At 39.4% G+C, this 16,680-nt stretch overlaps 7 protein-coding genes across 7 annotated transcripts; 5 read left to right on the forward strand and 2 right to left on the reverse strand.

Annotated features, from left to right (window-relative positions):
* Nucleotides 1-537: 537 nt before the first annotated feature.
* Nucleotides 538-5,091, forward strand: Ecym_8014 (uncharacterized protein; the record flags this gene model as incomplete). Its single annotated transcript, XM_003648079.1, has 1 exon — nucleotides 538-5,091. The coding sequence occupies one exon, from the start codon at nucleotides 538-540 to the stop codon at nucleotides 5,089-5,091; it is 4,554 nt and encodes a 1,517-aa protein (XP_003648127.1).
* A 320-nt stretch (nucleotides 5,092-5,411) lies between these two features.
* On the forward strand, nucleotides 5,412-6,290 carry RPF1 (rRNA-binding ribosome biosynthesis protein RPF1; the record flags this gene model as incomplete). Its single annotated transcript, XM_003648080.1, has 1 exon — nucleotides 5,412-6,290. One exon carries the CDS (start codon nucleotides 5,412-5,414, stop codon nucleotides 6,288-6,290), a length of 879 nt encoding a protein of 292 aa, XP_003648128.1.
* Nucleotides 6,291-6,871: 581 nt separating this feature from the next.
* Nucleotides 6,872-10,537, forward strand: MSN5 (karyopherin MSN5; the record flags this gene model as incomplete). Its single annotated transcript, XM_003648081.1, has 1 exon — nucleotides 6,872-10,537. The coding sequence occupies one exon, from the start codon at nucleotides 6,872-6,874 to the stop codon at nucleotides 10,535-10,537; it is 3,666 nt and encodes a 1,221-aa protein (XP_003648129.1).
* Nucleotides 10,538-10,753: 216 nt separating this feature from the next.
* On the forward strand, nucleotides 10,754-11,845 carry MRX8 (translation initiation/elongation factor MRX8; the record flags this gene model as incomplete). Its single annotated transcript, XM_003648082.1, has 1 exon — nucleotides 10,754-11,845. One exon carries the CDS (start codon nucleotides 10,754-10,756, stop codon nucleotides 11,843-11,845), a length of 1,092 nt encoding a protein of 363 aa, XP_003648130.1.
* A 188-nt stretch (nucleotides 11,846-12,033) lies between these two features.
* On the reverse strand, nucleotides 12,034-12,678 carry GAR1 (H/ACA snoRNP pseudouridylase subunit GAR1; the record flags this gene model as incomplete). Its single annotated transcript, XM_003648083.1, has 1 exon — nucleotides 12,034-12,678. One exon carries the CDS (start codon nucleotides 12,676-12,678, stop codon nucleotides 12,034-12,036), a length of 645 nt encoding a protein of 214 aa, XP_003648131.1.
* Nucleotides 12,679-12,990: 312 nt separating this feature from the next.
* Nucleotides 12,991-14,325, reverse strand: URA1 (dihydroorotate dehydrogenase; the record flags this gene model as incomplete). Its single annotated transcript, XM_003648084.1, has 1 exon — nucleotides 12,991-14,325. The coding sequence occupies one exon, from the start codon at nucleotides 14,323-14,325 to the stop codon at nucleotides 12,991-12,993; it is 1,335 nt and encodes a 444-aa protein (XP_003648132.1).
* Nucleotides 14,326-14,960: 635 nt separating this feature from the next.
* UTP7 (Utp7p) lies at nucleotides 14,961-16,616 on the forward strand (the record flags this gene model as incomplete). Its single annotated transcript, XM_003648085.1, has 1 exon — nucleotides 14,961-16,616. The coding sequence occupies one exon, from the start codon at nucleotides 14,961-14,963 to the stop codon at nucleotides 16,614-16,616; it is 1,656 nt and encodes a 551-aa protein (XP_003648133.1).
* Between the last annotated feature and the right edge of the window lie 64 nt (nucleotides 16,617-16,680).

The following is a 16,680-nucleotide window of genomic DNA, read 5'->3' on the forward strand; positions in this document are numbered from 1 at the left end:
GCATATAACAAAGAGGACCACCACATGGGCTAGCGATTTATTTACATCTGGAATTGATATTTCATGTCCTGTCTGGACCGTAATTTGGCTCGGTTACGGGATTCCCGTTTGAAATACTTTCAATGAAAGATAGACCCTCCGCTGTGCATTGTTTTTAGTTCCACGGAATAGTCGGAATGGGGCGAAGCAGGGTTCCGTGGAACGTATTTTGCTTGCGTGCGTAAGCTTTACAACCTTGATTGGCCTTATCTAATACAACAGAATAGGTATACGGTAAGAATGAAAAGTATGCGTGAGGGGTAAAGGTTTTGATTTGAAATGTCGGTTATCTGATTATTAAGTTTATGTTACCTTATGTTATGGTGTGTTTTATTTTTTGGACAATATATAATGGGCATTGAAAAAGCTCATCGTAAATCCTTTTGTTTGAGTATTAGCTTATGTTAACTCATTAGAAAGATAGGAAGCCTCTTATTTCACAATAGAGGGGTTAGTTTTGTTGTGACACTTGAGCTAGCAGGTATTAGTTACTACTGAATGGAAAGCGACGGTGAGAAAGAGAAGCAGAGATCGATGTCGACCCAAGACTTGTCTTTGGAGTCGCCAATTGAGCTCAATAATGATACTGCGCATATTTATACGGGAATCAATTCTGAAGAAAACATGATGGTTAAGGAATTGGCAAGAACGTTAACCAATACGTCTGCAAGAAGACAGCAGGACAATCGTAGTGGGTCAGCGCATTTGTATTCACTTACTTCAGCTGAGTATGGTGTTAACCCAGTTTATATGGATGAGTCGAATCCTGGTTATGATCCTCGTTTAGATCCCACTTCTGACCATTTCTCTTCAGAGGCATGGACTAAGAATATGTCTAGAATAAACGCATCGGATGCTTCTTATTATAAACCCTATTCACTTGGCTGCATGTGGCGAAATCTCAGTGCATACGGTAATTCCGCCGATGTTGCATATCAGTCCACGATCTACCAAAGTGTGGTCAAGGCAGTTAGTTCCATGGCTAGGCAATTCCGCGGTAATAAGCATGTCAACACAGTTGACATTTTGAAGCCAATGGATGGGCTTGTCAAACCCAATGAATTGTTGGTGGTGTTAGGTAGGCCTGGGTCTGGTTGCACTACGTTGCTCAAATCAATTTCATCAAATACTCATGGATTTTACGTCGGTGAAGATGCGATGATTTCCTATGATGGTCTCACGCCAAAACAAGTTGCCAAGAACTACAGGGGCGCGGTAGTTTACACTGCCGAGGTAGATGTCCATATCCCGCATTTAACGGTCTTTCAAACGCTGTACAATGTGGCACTGCTTGCCACTCCTGTTAATCGTATTAAAGGGGTGGACAGGGAAACATATGCAAAACACATAACTGAGGTGACGATGGCCACGTATGGTTTATCTCACACAAAGAACACAAAGGTCGGAAATGACTTCATCAGAGGTGTTTCTGGTGGAGAAAGGAAGCGTGTATCTATTGCGGAAGTGTCAATTTGTGGATCTAAGTTTCAGTGTTGGGATAACGCAACAAGAGGTTTGGATTCTGCAACCGCACTAGAATTTGTTAAAGCATTACGTGTAAATGCGGATTTGACCGATTCTGCAGGTGTGGTTGCCATTTATCAATGTTCTGAAGAAATCTATACTCTCTTTGACAAAGTTTGTATTCTTTATGAAGGTCGCCAAATATTTTTTGGATCTACTAAGGAAGCCAAACAATATTTCTTGGATCTTGGGTATATCTGCCCACCCAGACAAGCAACAGCAGATTTTCTCACAGCAATTACAAACCCTTCTGAAAGAATTATAAATGAAGAGTTTTTAAAAGCTCAGAAGTATGTGCCAGTAACTCCAAAAGAGATGGAGATTTGTTGGAAGCAGTCAGACCAATATAAGAGGCTGTTACAGGAGATTGATAGTTATGCTACAAATGAATCTGAACAAGGCGATTTAAAATTGAAACAAGCACACTGTGCAAGACAATCTAAGTCGTCTCGTTCCTCCTCTCCATACATTTCTAGTTTCAACCAACAAGTCAAGTATTTGACTACGCGTAATATACAAAGGGCAAAGGCTACGATGGAGATTACTCTATTTCAAATAATCGGTAATATTGTGATGCCATTAATAATAGGTTCCATGTTTTATAAAGCAATGAAGCCAAATGATGCAACAACATTTTATTCTCGTGGAGCCGCTATGTTTTACGGCCTTCTGTTTAATGCTTTCTCGTCGCTTTTGGAAATAAACGCATTGTATGAGATTAGGCCTGTCACTGAGAAACATAAGCGTTACGCATTATACCATCCAGGCGCGGAGGCATTGGCTTCTATCATGTCTGAAATACCTATAAAAATTACCATTTCGGTTACTTTTAATTTGGTTTATTATTTCATGGTTAATTTCCGCCGAGATGCTGGTACGTTCTTTTTCTTCTATCTTATTGTGATGTTGTCCACTTTTGCTATGTCGCATTTATTCAGATGTGTCGGTGCTGCTACTAAGACCTTACCCCAGGCTATGATTCCAGCCTCAATAATATTGTTAATACTAGCGATGTATGTTGGGTTTGCGGTTCCAAAGACTAAAATATTGGGATGGTCCAAGTGGTTATTTTACATAAATCCTCTAACACATGCTTTTGAATCGCTGATGATAAATGAATTCCATGGGCGAGAATTCCAATGTGCCAATTATGTACCGTCAGGGCCGTTATATCAGGGCTTTTCTTCCGATAACCGTGTTTGCGCAGTCGTTGGTTCTGTGCCTGGTAGTGACAAAGTACTTGGTGATAGATACATTGAGCTTTCATATGGTTATTTGCACTCTCACAAATGGCGTTCCGTTCCAATTCTTTTGGCATATATCTTTTTTTTCTTAATAGTTTACCTACTCTTGTGTGAGTACAATGAAAGTGCAAAGCAGAATGGTGAAATATTAGTATTTCCCAAATCTGTTGTCAACAGGTTGAAAAAAGAGAATAAACTAAACCAGAAGAATGCTGATGATGAAGAAAAGTCCTTAGGTATCGAACCGATATCAGATTCCAAATTAATAAGATCCTCTACAGGAAGATCTAACTTGGAAACGACGGTTGGCCTCTCCAAGTCACAGGCTATATTCCACTGGAGGAATGTCTGCTACAGTGTTAAAATTAAGGACGAAAACCGACTCATATTGGATCATGTTGATGGGTGGGTAAAACCGGGAACGTTAACAGCCTTGATGGGTGCATCAGGTGCAGGTAAAACTACTTTGTTGGATTGTTTAGCTTCAAGAGTTACAACTGGTGTCCTTACTGGTAGCATGTTTGTAAATGGAAACTTGCGTGATAAATCCTTCCCTAGGTCAATCGGATATTGTCAGCAACAAGATCTACATTTATCCACTGCCACCGTTAAGGAGTCTTTGAGATTCAGCGCTTATTTACGTCAATCTGCCGATATTCCTAAAGAAGAAAAGGATCGATATGTAGATGAGGTGATCAAAATTCTAGACATGGAACAGTATGTTGATGCTGTTGTAGGTGTTGCTGGTGAAGGTTTGAACGTTGAGCAGAGGAAGCGGTTGACTATTGGTGTCGAGTTAGTTGCTAAACCAAAGTTATTGTTATTTTTGGATGAACCCACTTCTGGTCTAGACTCTCAAACAGCATGGTCTATATGTCAATTGATGAGATCCTTGGCTGATCATGGCCAAGCTGTTTTGTGTACAATCCACCAGCCTTCTGCTTTACTAATGCAGGAATTTGATAGATTGTTGTTACTGCAAAAACACGGACAAACGGTTTATTTCGGTGATCTGGGTGATGGTTGTTCAACGATGATTAAATATTTTGAAGATCATGGTGCTGAGCCATGTGATAAAAACTCAAATCCTGCCGACTGGATGTTACGTGTAATTGATGCGGCTCCTGGATCTACTGCAAATCAGGATTATCATGAGGTTTGGAAAAATTCTAAAGAGTATGAGGAGGTGCAAAAGGAACTATCTTTGATGGAGCAAGAGTTGCCTAAGAGACCATTAGACACTTCTTCAGAGCAGACTGAATTTGCTACCGGTTTCCCTTACCAAGTGAAATTAGTGACTTCCAGATTATGGCAGCAATATTGGCGGACGCCGTCCTATATATGGTCTAAATTCTTTGTGGCTATTATCTCCTCCTTATTTGTTGGCTTTACTTTCTTCAAATCCGATCTTTCTATGCAAGGTTTACAAAATCAAATGTTATCGATTTTCATGTTAATTGTTGTTTTTAACCCAATACTCCAACAATATTTACCTGTATTTGTCTCTCAAAGGAACTTATACGAGTCAAGAGAGCAGCATTCGAGGACATTTTCTTGGAAATCTTTTCTCGTTGCACAACTCATTGTTGAAATACCTTGGAATGTGATTGTCGGAACCCTCAGCTTCTTCTGTTACTACTATGCAGTTGGGTTGTACAATAGCGCCTCGGTAGCTCACCAATTGACTGAAAGAGGTCTATTGTTTTGGTTGTTCTCTATTATTTATTATGTCTACGTTGGTTCCGCTGGTCAAGCAGCTATAGCCGGGGTGCAGAACATTGAAAGTGCAGGTAATTTGGCTAGTATGGTATTTACATTATGTTTATCATTCTGTGGTGTTATGGTGAGTCGCAAAAATCTTCCAAGATTCTGGATATTTATGTATCGTATCTCTCCCTTTACTTACATGGTAGACGGTATGTTGTCCGTTGCAGTCGCCAATGTTGATGTTCGGTGTTCCGATTATGAATATATCCATTTTAATGCTCCCGCTGGGCAGACATGCCAGCAATACACAGACGCTTACATGAATGTTGCTGGAGGTTATCTCTCCAACCCTAATTCAACAACAGATTGCTCTTTCTGCCCTATTTCCTCTACAAATGCCTTTTTGAGCTCCGTGGACTGTTCGTATTCTCATAGGTGGAGAAATATTGGAATATCCGTCGCCTATATTTTATTGAATTACTTCATATTCCTTGGTTTATACTGGTTGACAAGGGTTCCCAAAAAGAGACCTGACTTGGTAGAATCCACAGACGCTGATAGACCATCATCATCATAAACTAACGGAATATAAAGTACTCGCTGTAATATATATTACTATACCTCAAGGCTATTCATATATAATATATACTCAATTACACACAGTTTAATAACTTTGTCCCACTAATTAATATTTATTTGATCTTTTCACTCGTTGTTATTCGCTTCTTCTGATGGGCACTGACACCATATTTGCCCGTTTCTTTTGAATGAAAATCTTCACCAAGCGATGAGTTCAAAAAGAACTAATGTTGTTAAAGTTCAACAAACTTCAACATAACTAGTGGAAGAATCACGAATAGAAACCACAGTTTAGCGAATATATAGGTAACCTTCAAGATGGCAGTTGAACAGATCAATATCAAGAACAAAATGAAGAGAAAACAACTCTTTGCAGAGTTAAAAGACCAGCAAAACAAAGAGCGTCATAAGATGCGGAGGTTAAGAGCCAAAGAAGAACGCGAGGACCAAGACTTGAAGGAAGCCAGGTTGCAGAATAATGTGCCCAAGACGATTGATAGCATGCGTGTGTACGATGAGACAATAGGCCAGGAAATAGAAGGCGATAAAGATGACCTGATGAAAGTTTTTAACAGCAATGAGCCTCCGAAAATCCTGCTCACAACGAACGTGAATGCCAAGAAAAAGGCATACGAGTTTGCCAACGTACTGATCGAAATATTCCCTAACGTCACGTTTGTCAAAAGGCAATTTGGCTACACACTGAAGGAGATCGTAGGCTTCTGCAACAACCGGAACTACACCGACCTCGTGATAATCAACGAAGACAAGAAAAAGGTAACCGGTCTCACCTTCGTACACCTCCCAGCCGGCCCCACCTTCTACTTCAAGGTAAGCTCCTACCTAGAAGTCGAAAAGATCGTCGGCCACGGTAGACCCACCAGTCACATCCCTGAGCTCATCCTCAACAACTTCAATACCAGACTCGGCAAAACCGTCGGAACCCTCTTCCAATCCATCTTCCCGCAGAAACCTGACTTCGAAGGACGCCAGGTCATCACACTACACAACCAGCGAGACTACATTTTCTTCAGAAGGCATCGTTACGTATTCAGAAACGAAGTCAAAGTAGGCCTGCAGGAACTTGGCCCCCAATTCACCCTGAAGCTAAAACGTCTGCAAAAAGGCATCAAGGAGGAAACCGAGTGGGAACACAAGCCAGACATGGACAAGGAGAAGAAGAAGTTCTACCTATAGCTCCATAACTACATAAAGCTCATCATATTCTTCATAATATTACCCCATCGCTGCCCATACGCTATCGAACATCATTACGCACGAACGCTGTGCCCCTCGTTTCGGGTGGCAAAGCGAGGTTGCCCTCTTTAAGAGCTTGTGAAGGAATTTTAAACAAATGCGTTAAAGAATTTATAAACAAATCAGAGCATTACTTATAGACGTTAGTCTCAAGTAGCAAGTGGAATTCAGATACAAGGATTGCTCCCTGTGGACATTTGATTGAGCAAGTTTAATAGTCGGAAGAAGAAAATAGGATATCGAGAATTTTGTTCCTGGTGTGGGTGCTGGTGCGATTTTTTTATTGTTTATTCACCATCGATCAATATCCGTCAACAATAATTCGTCTCTCTCAATTGACTAAATTTTTTTGGCTTTGTTGCACGCGTTAGATATTCATATCGTTTCCTTTCTTGTTTGTATTTGTGGCTTTAATTGAGTGTTAGATAGGTTGGCGCTGTATTTGCTGTCTTGTCGGAATTGTTTGAATTGTTGCAAGCTTGAGATATATCAACATCTTGACAATCGGAACGCGTCTCAAAATGGATCCTAATGGTGCGTCGCAGATAGTTAGTGCTTTGGAAGTTATATATTCTCCGAAGTCAGCTAATCACCAGAGATTAGAGGCGCAGAGGTTTTTAGACCAGGTGAAGAGCCATGAGGAGTCTCCATTTTGGGGGTATGAGATAGCTTTGAATAATTCGAGCAATTCTATCCTGAAGCATTTTGGGCTTGGGTTGTTGGTTCATGTGATGCAAAAGCATTGGAAGGATTATGATACGGAGAAGCAGTTGGCTCTTCGGAAGTGGATAACGGATTTGAATTATCGGGTTACGGCGGATGATCCTCGTTATATTAAGGAGAAGTTGGCATTTCTTTGGGTGGAAATTGCGAAACGAGTTTGGGGCGAGGTGTTGAAAGATGATACATTGTCGGAGCAGTCTTTGTTTGAATCTTGGGTGGATATGGATAGGAATTTGGCTGAATTGTGGAATATGTCTGAGGCTTCTCGTGAGTTAGTGTTAATAATTTTCAGAACGTTATTTGAAGACAGTTTTCTTCTTGAGGATTTAACCGTGCTGAAGAGGATATCTATTGTGCAGCCGTTATGTATTATGATCGTGTGTCCACTAGATTTATTTAGTGAACACTACAAGCATTCTGATAAGTGGAGATTATTTAAGAGCAACGATGAGGGTTGGTTTGGAATATGGGTCACCGAGTTGCACCGAGCGTTGGAGGCACACAACTCGCCTTACATATTAAGGTTATTGGAGACTTTAAAAACGTGTTTAAATTGGCCCATCAGCGATATCGTAATAAGATATGATATTTTGGGTGCATTGCTGGATTGTTTAATGTCTAAGATCCCCAAGGCCCAAGCTATCTCATTAGATTCGATTCACATTCTTTTGACACGCCCATACAATTCACAATCTCATTATGACACTTTCATTACCAAAGTATTCAATAGCATGAGTCTACTAGATAAAGTTTATGATGAATTGCAGTTTAATCCAAACGAAGGTATCGATGAAGGTAAATATCCAATTATTAAAAAATTTGCGGACATGATAACGTGTTTGCATAAAAGCGTTCTGAGGTTCGACCCTGCTGATAAGAATGTCGAACTCTACCTTCGTTTAGTATTAAAAACAACATATAATCCAAGTTTGATTGTTAGTGGTATTTCTCTAGATCTGTGGTGTGCGTGTCTTAGAAATGATGAATTCCTTCCTTTGCTAGAGAAATATGTTATTAGAGATATTTTGGAGTATTGTGCAAACGCTTTGGTTCACTACGAGCAAATAGATAATCACATTTCCAAGAACTATGCAGATGCTGACTTTCAATCTATTTCTGATTATAATGGTTTCTGCTCAACATATAGAAAGCGAATAAGAGATGTGATCAGACTGATCTCATGCGTTCAAGTGGATTATGTTTATGATTGGTTATGTGCCAGATTAAACAGTTACTTTAGTTCTGCCTACGGACAAGAAATATTGAGTTCTACATTCCTTAATCATAAAGCGGAGCCGTACTGGAGTTCTCTGTCACAATTAATGATTGTAGAATGTTTCATTAATGGCTGTATTCGTTGGAAAATTTGGTACACTAATGAAAGCGATTTCGATAAAAAACTGGATACTATCTTAGCAAAGGTAGAAACACTTTCAAATCAACTTATTTCTTTGAATTTAAGGGATCCATTGTTGTTAAAAAAACAAATTCAAAATTTTGCATTGTTTTTGACAATACTAAAAGACAATGTGTTGTTTAAATTGTTAGAAAAGATTATTACCACCGCTACTTTGGACTATTCGGACATTGACATGGAAGAGAAAAGTGATAAAGCAGATGCAGTCAGAGAATTGAGGTATGCATGTGGCATAGAATTAAACAGAATGGCATTGTTGATGCCCGATTCCCTAAAGGGAATTTATTCAGATTTAGAAAATGTCATTGCCAGTATTTTACCCAAGTTGACTTCACATGAAACGATCTCCTTCAAATCTTTCTTGTTAAGTATCGCTTTATCATCGTCAATGGATGATAAAGGTTCCAGGTTTTCATCTATTGTGGACCCAGAATTGGCAGCGTGGTCGGACAAGAATACCGTTGTTGGTTTAACAGATTTGCCGTGGTTCTTGGAAAGGCTTGGTATTGTTAAAATTGCTCAGTACTTTCAAAAGAGAGTCATCGATGAGAATAGCGATCTTCTTGCAATAAAAATTGATGATGAAGGTAAAAAATTAAAAGTTGATCTAGCGAAACATTGGCAAACCTTGTTCCCAGTTCGTGCTACCAGAATGTTTATCCATTATTCTATGCAAACTGTTAAAAATAATGAAGATTTTGTTAAGTTACAAGAACTATGGAAACCAAGGATCGTACCTATACTGCCCTATATTTTAAGATTGTTGTACCAATTGCAGTCTTACCATGATCCTGAAAATTGGAAGGACCTTCCTGTTATAGTTCAATCTTTTGTGAAATGTTCTACGATTGAAAGGTTTTGGGAAGCAGGCGCTACTAATAAATCTAAAGATGAGTTTATCGATGAGCACATGAAAGCTTTGCAAACAGTACGTGATTTTGCAGACTCCGTTGGGCATATAGTAAGATATACAAGAGAGTATGTCCTCTTGATTTTGAGCGGCATTTCAAGCCTTGGCAGTATCTTCTATGAAATTGATGATCTACCTAATTTATTGATGAATTCAATCGCGATTTACAAACCAGGTTCTGATGAAATCAGTCCTGGTGTCTCAACTCATGGTTGGAAACATATCATCAATGTCGCAATCCGGTCCATTCTCAAGAGCTGTCCGGAACAATGCGCTGCAACCTTCATGACTGCTTTTTTACCAAAATTGTTTGATACCATATCCATTGTATTGTGTAAGAAATGGTCCTCTTATATGAACAATATCAGCGTGAATCCTTCTCCAGCAGACGACGATGAGATAACGGAAGAAATTTTGGAAGAGAACCTGTTGCGTCAATTGACAACCGTTGTTGTTCGTTTGTTAATTGATTGTGTTGGTCAAGTTGGAGTGTCTGCACAAGTTTCCAAGTTAAAGTTGAACGCCCATCAGATCAAAATGAGAAAGGTTATATTTGGCAATGCAAATGTCATGGCTTCATTTTTGAAATTATTAAACTACCTGATATCTTTTAGAGACAGTAAATGTTCATTTAATTCAATTTTGATTATGAGGAGCAGTCTAACTGAAACATTGATAAAGCATGAAGAGATTGATAGGTTTTATATTACAGAAATTTTACCAAACTTCTTGATGAATATTTTGACTCAAAGCGCATTCCAGGATTCATTTCAGGAAGCTCTGTATGTTTTCACGGTTGCTTTCTTAACATTATGCAAAGAGCATGAAAGCTGCAGGAAGTATTTCCATGAATTATCCAACGGTTATGACATCGAAGCCTTGTATGAAAACTTGCGAAATGTCGATAACTACAAGGACCAAAAAGTTCTAATGGTTGACTTTATTGAATGGATTAAAACTTTCAACGGTGATGTAGACGAAGACCATCAGGATGAAAATAAAACGCGAGAAAGAAGAGAAGCAGTTTTAGCCAGGGCAAATGAAAGATTGGTCAAGAAGAATAAGGACCAAGGCGATATGTTGGATGATCCAAACACGGAAGATGCTGCATTTGGTCATCTGTTCGGTGATCACTAAGTTGTATATAATAAAAGGAGTGTTTAAATTTGCATAATGCCAAGAGCTTATGTGCTCGAAAGCGGTTTAAATAATCAAACTTTACATGTGTAATAGTCGACTACTGTTTTGTGTAGCGTTTAATTTGTAAGTATAGAAAACTGAACGTAAAAAATTGAAGATTGCTTCCTCTTCACTATTCTCAACAAACTAAACGAGTAAGCAAATAATGAATATATGTGTGCAACTAAAACACAGCTTTTAACGTCTAAAGTTTTAAGGAGCAGTCCTTCAAATCTCAAGGATATCATATTACGGACTGAAGTTAAGCATAGACCACCTTTAGAGCCAGAGATACACACTAAATGTATTAAGCAAATCAGTTCTATTTCAAAAAAGACTCCAAAATTAACGCTTTCAGCTGACCTATTTGAACAATATAATAAAGAGTTTGCTCGAGTATCTCCTAATGAACTTTCAAAGGTTAACTCCTTCTTTAACTCCTCGATGGTGAAGTTCGAATGGGCGTGTTCCAGTTTTTTGGCGATTCCGGGAGAGAATTTAAAGAGAGATATCAAGCTCCGCCAAAAAGAAGAAGAGAAGCTTATAGCTGACACTGCAAACTTCATAGACTCAATAAAAGTTCCAGGTTCATCTCCAGTTTTTTGTGATGATGATCACCTGCCTAAAAAACCGAGGAAGCGTTATCCTGGCAAAACCGATGGGATACCTTTTGAATTATTGAACGGTCTGCCTGAAGTTGCTTTCTTGGGTCGCTGTAATTCTGGAAAATCCACATTATTGAACAATTTAACAACTGGGTTCCAAAGAGTTAAACTTAACGCCTATGCTAGGGCTTCCAGGAGACCAGGTTTTACAAAAACAATTAATTGTTTTAATGTGGGAAATAAGTTGAGACTTATAGATACCCCAGGATATGGTGTTAAAGGTACAAAAGAACAAGGCACCCTAACAATGGACTATTTACGTGAAAGGAAGGAACTTAGGAGAACTTTCGTTTTGATTTCTGCCGATCTAGGTTTCACTCCTTTGGACACTATGATAATCGACTTTCTAGTAACTCATGGGATTCCATTTGAATTAGTTTTTACAAAAATGGATAAAGTTAAAAATGTGAAAAGAATACATAGCATTATTCAGAACAGTGGAATCCTAAACCTACCTGTTCTACCACAAATCACTTTTTTGAATTCTACAACGAACAAGCAATTCCAGAAGAGATACGGAGTTGATCAACTACGCTATTTGATATTCCAAGCATGTAATTTAAAACCGGGCACTCTCCCCTCGAAGAGCGCAAAACTTTGACTATACGTCTTTCATTAAAGGCAAACCATAGCCTCATCAAGATATAATGCATTTGATATATATATATGGTCATTATTTATAAAGTGATAGCGGTTTAAGTACCACTCTGTCTTAAAGCAATGTAATATTGTACACAGTAAAATCAGACAAAAGCTGTCACATCCACGATTTATTCAGAATTGGTCAGTTCAAAATCCCCAACCACCACGACCACCTCTGCTGCCGCCTCTGCTGCTACCACCTCTAAAACCACCTCTGCTTCCGAAACCACCTCTGGAACCGCCACCACGGCCAGAAAAACCACCTCTGGAACCACCTCTACCACTAAATCCGCCTCTAGAACCGCCTCTACCACTAAATCCGCCTCTGCTGCCGCCACGACCACCACGGCCACCTGGAGCACCACCAGTTCTCTTCCTTTTAGGTTTTGGTCCAACAACTGCTGGTTTTGGCAAAAATCTTTCAATTGGTAATAGCTTGTCAGGAGAAATATAAAATTTATCACCGTCTTTGAATGACGAAGCCTTGACACCTTCAGAACACTTAACAGTGAAGAATACCTCGTTTAATGGGCCCAAAATTTCATCGACCTTACCAACTTGCGTCTTGTTTTCCAAGTAAATTGGTGCATTGAAATACGGAACCTTGGTATTGATGGAACGGCACACAACGTCACCTTCACAATCATGCATGAAAGCACCCATTTCTAATACGCTGTCCGGTGGGCCCTGTGGGACCGATGATCTACCACCTCTGCCTCCAAAACCACCTCTGCCTCCAAAGCCGCCTCTAGAACCACCACGGCCGCCTCTACTATTACCTCTAAAACTCATTATATCTAATATTAGCACGGGAGAGAGGGCACTGATCGGATATTTGGTAGAATCAAGATTACTGCTATACAATTACAGCTTATTTCTCTATTAGCGTTCAAAGAGATGAGCTTTTGCATTGAAATAAAAATTTTTCAGGCTGAAGTCGTAAAAAGAAAAGATACTCTTATAATAGCACGTGACTATTTCGTTATGTAACCAGATTATATCATCACATCTTAAACTTGTATTGACGGTAATGACCGGTTTATCAAATTAGCATTTTAGTTGATGACACAAGGTACCTTAGTTTTCACTATATATTTGTAACTTTTAAATGTTATCCTCTCCAATAATTTGCATCCATGTTTTGCCTTCCATCTTCAATTGTTCAGTAACTTCATCCTTGATTCTAGCAACTACACCAGGACCTCTGTAGGCATATGAAGTGTATAACTGGACAAATGTAGCCCCAGCTTTTGCAAATTCGATAGCATCTTGGCCCGAGGAAATACCTCCGCAACCAACCAAAATCAATCCAGAGTCTTTTGTGTATTTAGAAATTGTTCTTAATGCCTGTAACGAAAATGGCTTCAATGGCTTTCCAGAAAGACCACCAGCTTGGTTATTTATTGTCTCCTCTTTTGTATACAGGGTGTCTGGTCGCTGGATTGTAGTGTTTGAAACAATGATACCATCAACCTTGGATTTCTTTGCAGCTTCCGCAACAGATTGTAACTCAGGTTCGGTCAAATCGGGGGCAATCTTGACCAGCACAGGGGGTTTGTGAGTTTTGGCCCCCAATGCATTGCCCTGGTCGATCAAAGAATCTCTTTTAGCAACAACCTGTGACAGGAGTTCAACTAACTTGCCCTCATGTTGCAGGTCTCTTAAACCTGGCGTGTTTGGAGAGGATACGTTGATAACTAAAACATCTGCTAGTGCTTGAAACTTTTCCACGCCTTTTACAAAGTCCTTAACCTCATCTCCATCCTTGTTCTTGCCCAAATTAATACCTAACAACTTATTTTTGTATAGTGCCAAAGTGTCGACTTCCTGGTCTCTGAAGTATGACTTTATGAACCTATTAACACGTTCAGTAATATTGCCAAAGACCACATTGTGACCAGAAGAGTTGAACCCATATCTGTTGATGACAGCTTCGTCCTGAGGTAGTCTAAAAAACCTTGGTTTCGGGTTCCCTGGCTGAGATAGTGGGGTAACAGTACCAACTTCAACATAACCAAACCCACTGTGTGAAATTCCGTCAATGGCCTCAGCATCCTTATCCAAACCAGCAGCACAGCCAATCGGATTAGTCATTCTCGTTCCAAATACATCTACAGCTAATACCTTATCATCCTTATCGAACAATAGCCTTGGAGCCAGTCCCCACTTCAAGAACCAAATGCCCATTCTGTGTCCATTTTCACCATCTGGTGTGACAAGCCTGAGAAGAGGACATAGCACATATTCATGGATAGCCGACCTCGAATTCATAAAATAAAACCCAATGATAGTGCCACATGCTATGCTGCTGCCATAAAGCAAAAACTTCGATGCTCCACTAGTAACTGATGCCTGCAATGGGACTTCCATATTAGACACAAAATATTTTGGTATTCTAAAGGGAAATACCATACGCTTACTAAAACGCCGGGAAAACATGGCGAACACTAAATTACCACCTCCTAATATCCTATGTGCTATTGATCTTTCTAAAACTATGTAGATTGGTCGATCGCAAGGTTTTTTTTCACAGGTTTTACAGGCTTCGCTCACAGATCAAATTTCACCAACAAATAAAGCAGTAAAGAATTAAGATTTCATAGAGTATGTTATCCATGGACATACGGTGTTTTGCTTGAGTTGATCAACTCTATGGATTCAATTGCAATATTTAAAATCATATAGAATGTTTCGAAGATCTATGTCTGAACTGATCAACGCAGTCCATAATTGGGATGGATCTCCACGCATAATTCTGGAGTATGACATGTCTTCACAGGACTCATCTTACAGCTTGAATAAAAGGTTAATAAATATCCACAGATATTGATCTACTTGATCATGATAGGCCCTAAACCTAAATGATTAAAGATTATAATTTGTCTGGATCGTCTGTCTTGACGCATTTAAGCTCATTTCAAATCGAAATTTGATTTTTAGTCACGTGACAGAACAGACAGTCGTTTCTTTTTCATGACGAGTGAAAAACTTCAAAAGTCCTCTCGAGCCTCTATATAGTCGACATTGAATATCCATCTCATCGCAGCTAATATTAATAAGATAAAGACAGTATCATGGCATTGAAGAAGGTTTCGAAGTTTCCTTCAGATACTAAAAGTATTAGCGAAAATGTGGCTAAGTTTCATAGGAACTCATCCGGTTCCAATTATAAGAAGACTAAAGATAAGAAGCTTAGAGCGGGCCTAAAACGAATTGATGATCAGTATAAGGATGCTGTTGCTACTGCGGCAGCAACAGACTATCTGTTGCCTGAATCTCAAGGTTATTTGGAAGCGGAAGATGAGATGGAAAAGACATTTAAAGTTAGTCAAGCCGAGATAAAGCAGAGTGTGGATGTCACTACGGCTAACAAGGCATTGGATCTTAAGCTAAACGATTTTGGGCCTTATCAGATTAGCTATTCAAAAAATGGTACTCATTTGCTAATAGCTGGTCGCAAGGGGCATATTGTCTCTTTTGATTGGAGAAAAGGTGAACTACGTGCTGAATTACATCTCCAAGAGACCGCTACGGCAGCGACTTACCTACAAAATGAGCAATACTTCGCGGTTGCGCAGAAGAAATATACATTCATATACGATCACGAAGGCACTGAACTTCATCGTTTAAAGCAGCATATTGAGGTAAAGCACATGGAATATTTGCCCTTTCATTATCTACTTGCTACAGCGGGCCAGACTGGGTTTCTAAAATATCAGGATGTCTCGACTGGTCAATTAGTTGCTGAAATAAGAACTAAACTGGGGCCTACAATCTCTATGGCACAAAATCCGTGGAATGCAGTAGTTCATCTAGGTCACAGTAATGGTACTGTCACTCTATGGGCTCCTAATATGTCGACTCCGCTAGTTAGGTTGCTGTCTGCCAGGGGACCAGTAACCAGTATGGCTATTGATAGAACGGGATATTATATGGCTACTACAGGTGCTGATAAATCTTTGAAAATTTGGGATATCAGAAATTTCAAAGAGTTGCATTCCGTTGAAAATCTGCCAACTCCAGGTATGAATGTTAGGATATCAGATACTGGATTGCTAGCTGTGAGTAGAGGCCCTCATGTGACATTATGGAAAGATTCCCTGAAGCATGGTTCTTCAAATAGACCATACTTTACATCTAGTGGTCTAAAGAACAGAAACACACCCTATATGTCTCATATATTCGAAGGGAACAAGGTCAATAGTATTGAATTTGTTCCATTTGAAGACTTACTCGGAGTTGGGCATCAAAAAGGAGTTACAAATCTAATTATTCCAGGTGCTGGTGAGGCCAATTACGACGCTTTGGAAATCAACCCATACGAGACTGTAAAACAAAGAAAAGAACAAGAGGTTAGATCCTTGATGAACAAATTACCTGCAGATTCCATTGCGTTGGATCCAAATGTCATCGGTACTGTGGACAATCGTGCTTCCCACCTGAGACTTACAGCCAAGGATTTGACTGAGGTTACTGTTCAGGAAACAAATAAATCTAAGACAAACAGCGATATTCCACAAGTTAATCCTGATATCAAAAGTAAGAACTCTGGGTTACGTACCTTCCTTCGTAAGAAAACTCAAAATGTTATTGATGAAAGGAAATTGAGAGTTCAGAAGCAACTACAGCGGGAAAAAGAAGGTCGTCAGAGAAGGTTGAATATCACCAGAGGAGAAATCGCCGAAGATGACAAAGACTTTGTTGACGAAGCATTAGGGAGGTTTAGTTGACCCTTTTAAGCTAATCTCGTAATAATTTTTGGTAGAGATCTAAATTCATGAAAATCTGTTTCAA

The sequence above is a fragment of the Eremothecium cymbalariae genome, chromosome 8 (genome assembly GCF_000235365.1).
Source record: "Eremothecium cymbalariae DBVPG#7215 chromosome 8, complete sequence".
Lineage (NCBI taxonomy): Eukaryota > Fungi > Ascomycota > Saccharomycetes > Saccharomycetales > Saccharomycetaceae > Eremothecium > Eremothecium cymbalariae.